Here is an 8,224-nt window from a genome sequence, read left to right as displayed (position 1 = left end):
CTCCTATGAGTGAGAACATGCAGTGTTTGATTTTCTGTTCTTGGGTCAGTTTGCCGAGAATGATGGTTTCCAGGTTCATCTATCTCCCTACAAAGGACACGAATTAATCGTCTTTTATGGCTGCATAATATTCCATGGTGTATATGTGCCACATTTTCCCTGTACAGTCTATCATCAATGGGCATTGGGTTGGTTCCAAGTCTTTGCTATTGTAAAAGTGCTGCAGTGAACATTCGTGTGCATGTGTCCTTATAATAGAACGATTTATAATCCTTTGGATATATACCCAGTAACAGGATTGCTGGGTCAAATGGAATTTCTATTTCTAGGTCCTTGAGGAATTGCCACACTGTCTTCCACAATGGTTGAACTAATTTACACTCCCACAAACAGTGTAAAAGTGTTCCTATTTCTCCACATCCTCTCCAGCATCTGCTGTGTTCAGATTTTTTAATGATTACCATTCTAAATGGAGTGAGATGGTATCTCAATGTAGTTTTGATTTGCATTTCTCTAATGACCAGTGATGATGAGCATTTTTTCATATGTTTGTTGGCCTCATATATGTCTTTTTTTTTTTTTTTTAGATGGAATCTCACTCTGTCACTCCATCACCCAGCCTGGAGTGCAGTGGTGCAATCTTGGCTCACCACAACCTCTGCCTCCTGGGTTCAAGTGATTCTCCGGCCTCAGCCTCCTGAGTAGCTGGAATCTCAGGCACACACCACCATACCCAGCTAATTTTTGTGTTTTTAGTAGAGACAGTGTTTCGCCGTCTTTGTCAGGCTGGTCTCGAACTCCTGACCTCGTGATCCGCCCACCTTGGCCTCCCAATGTGCTGGGGTTACAGGCATGAGACAGGGCGCCCAGCCAGAGTATAGACTTCTTTATTGCTTTCATAGCTACTTTGCAGTGCCTCCTGCATACTCAAATCGCATGTGTCAGCTCCCCTCAGTGAGGGTGAATCTGAGGGGCAGCCTCACTGTCTATGAGTAGCACAGAGACTACTGTGATATCACATCTTCTCTTGGGGGGTCTCTTCTGTCTGCCTGAGTTATCTGTGGAAGGGACAACCACTGGTGGAGAATAGTCCTGAATTTTGTACTGATCCTGTTTTTATAATTAAAAGTTTTTAATTGTGGTAAAATTTACATAACATATATTTTACAACTATAACCATTTAAAGTGTACAGTTCAGTGTCATTAAGTATGTTCAAAAATAATTTGTAACTGTTACCACTGTCCTCTTTAAGAACTCTTCATTATTTCACACAGAAATTCTGTCTCATTCAATAACGGCTACTCATTCTCTCCATCATCCAGCACCAGGATCCTTCTAATTTATTTTCTGCATTCATGAATTTCCTAGTTGCAATACTCATATTTGAACTTGCAATGTTGTTCTTTGGTCGGGCTTATATTCCTTAGCACAGTATCTCTGGTTTCATCTCTATGTCACAGCATGTATTATAATTCTATACCAACTGTTAGTTATTACCCACATACTATAATTGACATTAGTATAGAAAGTTCAGATGTTTTCAGTGTTGCTTCTCATGTTAATGGCTATTCCTGCAGCTGAAACAATGTGTAACCAAAAAGAAATGGTTTTTGAGATAATTTCCACTTTGAAACCAATATTGAGGTTTCCAATGGTCAAAATGGAACTGGTGGGGCATATTTATGGGCTCCTCACTGGTCCATTAGTCCAGGAAGAGCTAAATAAGCACTTACCAGTTCTCCAGGGGAATGGCCATGGTTGTCTTTACTAGAAACCAAGGGCAACGTGTCACCATGCCATGAACAAATGACAGCAGAGGACTTCTCATAAAACCAATTTCCTAGACTGTGTTTATGAAGGGAGATTTTGTCGCTAAGGACATTATTTTGCTCTATATATGAGAATTTAGTGGATCATAGAGACAGCAGAACTCACTTACTCAGAATCGAGCTTCCAACTGCAGTAATGCCTCCCGTCATAGAAGGGAACGTGATTTTCAGGGGACAATAGTGTGAGGTATTAATCAGGAATTTTCCTTCTCGTTATAATCAGGTAGGAAATGACTATGAAGAAGAGTTTTAAGGTTTTGGACAGGAACTCCTTTTATTACAATGAAAATTGCAGAAAAAGTGTTCAGTAAGAAAGATTCGGTGTAAGAAAACAGGAAAAAATGTACTGGTAATATCAAAGAGAATCTAAACATTGTACTGTATGTTAATACTTTCCATGGGTGAAAACTGGAACTGTCAGGTTAGATAAGCATCTATTTGAAGGCGTTGAGTTACTACTGAGACATTTCTAAGGTAGAAAGCTAAGAAAAATGTATAGAATTGTGGCAGGGCAGTGTTGCTCTCAAGTCCCGTCTGACTGACAGGGCAGAGGCTGTCTCTCACTGCCCAATCTGCTTCCCGACAACTCCAGAGTTTCCTCAGGAAGCCGCCCTCCACCTTCATCCACCTCAGGCGTGTCCTGCAGAGCCCTCTGGAGAACCAGCTTCAGGGTCTTCCAATTTTGACGCTGCCTAAAGGAGCCTACGAAGAAGTAAATGATGGGGTTGGCACTGCTGTTAAGAGAGGACAGGAAAACGGAAACTGGACGAACATAACAACGTAACACAACCGAATCCACATGGATCCATAAAAATAGGAAAAACACAATGCCGAGGGGCAGGCCGCAGAGGAGGAAGACCAGCACTGTGAGCAGGATGGTCACGTACAGCCTGGTCAACGGCATCTTCCGGGATCCACAGCGGATTCTGACCAGCAGGGCCAGGCTGGACCCACAGAGAACCACAAATAAAAAAATCAGCCACGCGACTGTGATGAAATCTGATGTTTGACACAAAACAAAATCATCATCACTAAATAGGAAGTCACAGAACATCCACTCCAGGATGCTCCTTAGCAGGGACAGGGCCCAGAGCAGGACGCACACGACCGCTGACAGGTGTGCGGGGCGGCGGCAGCGGTACCAGATGGGCCACAGGACGGACACGCAGCGCTCGGTGCAGATGGCGCTCAGGATGCTCAGGCCTGTAAAGTAGGAAAGCATCATCACAGGATAGACGAATTTAGAAATGGGATGAACGATATTGATGAAGTTTAACAGGGAATATATAACGTGGCTGCTGAGGAAGAGGAAGTCTGCCGCGGCCAGGTTGAGGATGTAGGTGGAGAAGGCGTTCCTGCGCATGCGGAAGCCCAGGAGCCAGAGCACAACTGCGTTTCCTGTCAGCCCAACAAGGGAGATGATGCACGTCAGCACGGTGAGGATCAAGGGACGCTTGTAGCAAGGAGGCTCCGTATGTCCATTCATTGGTGTCAGTTCTGTACCCAAGGCTGGGATGGTGGGATCCATGCTCAGAAACCCCAGTCTGGTGCCCCTGGGAACACAAACCAGATGTGATGACCAGCTGTATGATCTCTGATTCTCCCCTCCACCCTCCCATGTGGGACTTACTGTCCTCACTTTAAAGAGAGAGAAACAGGCTCGCAGAGAATGCTCACCTATTAAAAGCTGGGGGTCCTCAAATCCAGTTTGAAATCAGTTCTTATTGATTCTAAAGTCTGACCTCTCTATGGCCACACAAGTTTTGTACTGATACGGGAATAACGTTATAATCAAAACACCCCCACTCACCTGGCCAGAACTGTGGACCTGATTATTATATTAGGCCTGAAATTTTCTCTTAGGTAGAGGAATTCAGATACACAAAGACGTGGTTGTGACACCCTCATGACTAGGACTGCTCATCCATGGACAGGAAAGAAGACCATGCATTATGAGCCAGAGAAGAATGGGAACTTCACTAGGATAAGTGTGAAAATGGCTGGGCCTGGTGGGTGAGAAATAACTCAGTGTGTCTATCATTGCAGACAGGACCACATTTTACATTTTATACTCCCAGTGCCTATTTTTATGAGCAGCACACTGTGCTCTTTATAAATATTCATTAATGAATGAATGCATGCATGAGGAGCCTAATGGTAATGGTAGATTTGGGTGAAATGGAAAATAAAAATAAAAGCACAACGTAGGGCATTAGAACACACATGTGTAATTAAATACAGAAAGTTTCATTCATCAGAATTCTATTTGTGGACAGCTCTAGCTGTGTAAAAAAGAATTATTGATGTGTGTCCCAAACCTGAAATTGACCACCGATGTGCCTTTGAAATGAGGACTCAATGTGGTTTTGCTGAACCCCTAGAAGCATTTTTGTACACAATGTTTGGATGGAGTGTGGGTCTGATCTGAATGCTCAGCAATATAGCAGAGGAAGGAGTAAGTGCAGGTGAGGTCTGAGTGCCACTGAAGGAGGTAATTGAAGTGTGGGAATATCTACAGGGCACTACTAAGTGTTCTGCTGGATATACACAATGTAAATCTATTTCATTCTTTCTTTCAGGAGATCGTCAGTTTGTTTCTTTGTTGATGCAAATATTTGTACAAGAAGAGCCCATGAGGAGAAATAGGAGATGGTATCCGACTTGGAGTATAAAGAGAGATATTCACGTAGATTTCAACTGGAGAATGAAGACTAGGTCTTATCTGGGAGAATAACAGCAGCTGATTGAGAGTTTATATGGTATTGTCTCTTTTAATCATCTGAAGAGCCTAGGAGGTAAGAATGAGTATAATTCCCATATGGCAGATAATGCATTGGAGCACAAAAAGAGTCGATTACTTGTTCTGGGGCTGATATAGTATGAATTTTAGCCCAGCAGGGCTGACTCCAGCCTTGGAACAGCCCTCTAGACCCAGCACCACTTTGTGCCAATTATACATGTTAGAAGGGGTAAAGCAGAGGAGTGATTCTCAAGTTAAATTCAAGTTGGCAGTCAAAATTGTGGATTGAAAAAAAAAACTAACCTAAATAATCTTCAGATAGAGAAAGAGAAGCAAATCAAATTGGGAACAAAATAGAGGTGAGTGAACACCATTTAGGAATAAATTTAGGAGTTTCTTTTTGCCTATCAGAGGCCACGTTTTCTCTGGAATCCTGAGGATGAATAGGGGCAGAAGGACTCCAGGTGGTAAGAAGACACACCCTTCTCTGGGAATACAGAGGAGCATCAGGAGTGAATGCATCCATCATGAACTCTCTTAGAGAGACAAACTGCCACAGCCCTGATTGGCCCGAAAAGAAAATGGGAGGAAAAGGAGAATCTCTGTTACCCACATTCAGGGCACTAAACACTTTGTCCATCTATATTTAGGATATGATATGTTTTTCTTCCTTATGAAACCTGAAACTTCATAATGACTAAGTCATGCCTGTCTTTTCACTGTGGTATCACCAAATTTTGGCATATGTTTCTTTTTTTTTTTTTTTTGAGGCAGAGTTTTACTCTGTCGCCAGGCTCCAGGCTGGAGTGCAGTGGTGCAATCTCGGCTCACTGCAACCTCCACCTCCTGGGTTCAAGCAATTCTCCTGCTTCGGCCTCCCAAGTAGCTGGGACTACAGGTGCACGCCACCACGCCCAGCTAATTTTTGTATTTTTAGTAGAGACGGGGTTTCACCATGTTGGCCAGGATGGTCTCGATCTCTTGACCTCGTGATCTGCCCGCCTAGGCCTCCCAAAGTGGCATATGTTTCTTAAAGACCATCTATGGTATTATCTTCATACAACATAAGATGAAGCCAATGCCTGGAGAATTAAAGGGTTTTCCTGAGATCACAACACAAACAGAAGGTCCAATACCAGCCCCTGGCCCCTGGAGGCCTGCATGAGACTTCTGTACTGTTCTCTGTCCCATCATTCATTATTTTTGAGAGTTCCTAAAATATCTTGATGAAGAGACTGCTACGTTGCCCCAGTATTCATTTTCCTCTTTGGTCATATAACAATTCTGAGAGTTCAAAATCAGCACAAGGACCCACATGCCAGTTTTCCTTGATGCTGAATGACATTGTATGACCAGGTGCTGTTCAATGGAACATGCACAAAAGTCATGTAAGCAAGTCATGGCTCATAGGATCAATAGAAGGTGCAAAGCCTCTCCTTTCCTTCAATCTTTTCCATCACACTGGAATACTGATGTGGCTGGGAACCATGTAGGATCACAAGGATGAGGGCAACTCTCTAGGGACTGGGGAGTAGCAGTTTTTGGAATTCTGATGTGTGATGTCTTGGAACTTCCAGCACAGATCTCAAACAGTCAGTCATTTCTGGGTATTTACATAGGCTTGTTTCTCGGACCCCAGCCCACACCAAAATGTACAGATGCTCAATTACCTTATACAGGATGATGTGATATTTGAATACAATACCGAAATACTCAGTTTCTAGAGGGAAACTTCATTTGTATACAATATCACATTGTCTTGTACAAGGTAATTGAGCATCTATAGATTTTGGTGTGTACTGGGGTTCTAGGAAACAAGCCCCTATTCATACAATCTATGTACTTTCTCCCAGATATATTAAATGACTACTAAGTTACTTAGAATAACTGACAAAATGCAAATACTATTTAAATTCTTGTTTTACTGTATTTTTTCAGAAGTAATGACAGGGAAAAAAGAGTCTGTACCTGTTCAGCACATACACAACTCTGCCTTACCCTTATGAAAATACTTTTCACCTGTAGTTTGTTGAATCTGCAGATTCAGAACCTAGTGACCCAGAGGCACAACTGTACTTTCTTGCTAAAATATTTCTACTTCGTGTCTTTATGAGAGCAGCTAAACTTATATTCTTAACAAAAGAAATATGTTCTCTAAAGTAGTCTGAGAGAGCTGAAATGAGACTGGAATCAATCACCTTTAGACAGAGAATGCCCCAGGAATTAGGAGGATATAAGAAGGTGAGAGAGATAGTTTCATTTGCCATGAGGATTTGCTTTCCATTCTTCTCTATCCTATTTGACAACCCAAGAGAATGACTTCTATGTACCACATCAGTGGAATTCTTTTTAATTCTAGTGTCTGGTGGAATTGAGACACTGGGACACACCAGCAAGAGAGTGACATGGGATTTCCACCTCCTGTCTCTCTGCATGTGTATTAGTTCACTCTTGAATTGCTATAAATACCTGAGACTGGGAAATTCATGAAGAAAACAGGTTTAATTGGCTCATGGCTCTGCAGGCTGTACAGGAAGCATAGCAGCTTCTGCTTCTAGGGAGGCCTCAGGAAGCTTCCAGTTGTGGTGAAAGGCAAAGGCGGAGTGAGGCATCTCATACGATGAGAGCAAGAGCAACAGAGAGAGGGAAGAGGTGCTTCATGCTTTTAAAAAACTGGATTTCATGAAAAGTCACTCACTATCATGACAACAATACCAAAGGGGGATGGTGTTAAGCCATTCATGAGAAACCATCCCCCTGATCTAACCACCTCTCACCGGGCCCTCCCTCTAACAATGGGAATTACAATCAACATGAGATTTGGGTGGAGACACAGATCCAAAGCATATCAGCCTGTGTGGCTGTGTGTTGGCCATGCAGGGCTTCTCTACCTGCCTGCTTTCATTCTCCCACCCCTATGGCTATAGCTATGGCTATGGTGTCAATGGTAACTGCTTCTTCCTGTCCCTTTCAGCCTAGGAGAGGAAGTAGTGCTCCCCTAGGTATTGCTGCTTAGGGTGATGAGCCAGGCATTGTCTCTTTCTCTTAACCCAGCACATCTTTGTAAATAGTTCCCTCATGAAAGACTCCTCAGTCATCTCAGTTTACACCATCTATTTCTTCCTTGAACCTTTTCAGACAGGCAAGGAAGAATAATTTAGAAAAGTAAGTAAAACAACAAAATATGCTTCTACAGCAGTTCACCTCTGGGAAGCAATGCCTGCATGTCCCTTTCTCTTTAAATGAATGTTAAGAGGCAGCATTCTTTCCATGAGGACAGATTCAGTGATTGGAATAAAGGAAGAGATATGGGGAGATTAAACAGAAGTGGGGACCCAACCCCAATTGCAGCTCACACAGTCTGGGTTGGCAGTACTGTTTCCGGAAGGAAATTTCATGTCTCCTATGTTTTCCTGAAACAAGCTCATGATCCCCTGCCTGTAGCACCTAGGTGGAAACACAGAAACGATCTTATAGCAAAAACCATAACTGACTATGGAAAAGACAGTTCTTGATACTTACCCTTATCTTTTTTTCTTTTGTCCAGAGGTGAAGATTTCCCTTGTGCTAAAAGTGGAGAGACTTTCTGGGATTCTGTGTCTTCAGAGAATCCTTCTGTGTTGCTTAATTCAGGAGATGCCTCTGGGAGCTGGA

At 42.8% G+C, this 8,224-nt stretch overlaps 1 protein-coding gene across 1 annotated transcript; it reads right to left on the bottom strand.

Annotated features, from left to right (window-relative positions):
* Positions 1-2,077: 2,077 nt before the first annotated feature.
* On the bottom strand, positions 2,078-8,224 carry LOC105720081 (mas-related G-protein coupled receptor member X1). Its single transcript, XM_012456383.2, has 2 exons — positions 8,093-8,224; positions 2,078-3,383 (listed from the first exon to the last, which is right to left on the bottom strand). Exon 2 carries the CDS (start codon positions 3,356-3,358, stop codon positions 2,354-2,356), a length of 1,005 nt encoding a protein of 334 aa, XP_012311806.1. The 5' UTR covers positions 3,359-3,383; positions 8,093-8,224; the 3' UTR covers positions 2,078-2,353.

Source organism: Aotus nancymaae, unplaced genomic scaffold, assembly GCF_030222135.1.
Source record: "Aotus nancymaae isolate 86718 unplaced genomic scaffold, 86718_ANA_hifiasm-v0.15.2.pri h1tg000059l, whole genome shotgun sequence".
NCBI lineage: Eukaryota > Metazoa > Chordata > Mammalia > Primates > Aotidae > Aotus > Aotus nancymaae.
Note: the sequence above shows the minus strand (reverse complement) of the source record. Positions and strands in the feature narration are given on the sequence as shown.

Coding starts and splice junctions, on each gene's coding strand:
- LOC105720081 (XM_012456383.2), bottom strand. CDS start 3,358: ATGGATCCCACCATCCCAGCCTTGGGTACAGAACTGACACCAATGAAT.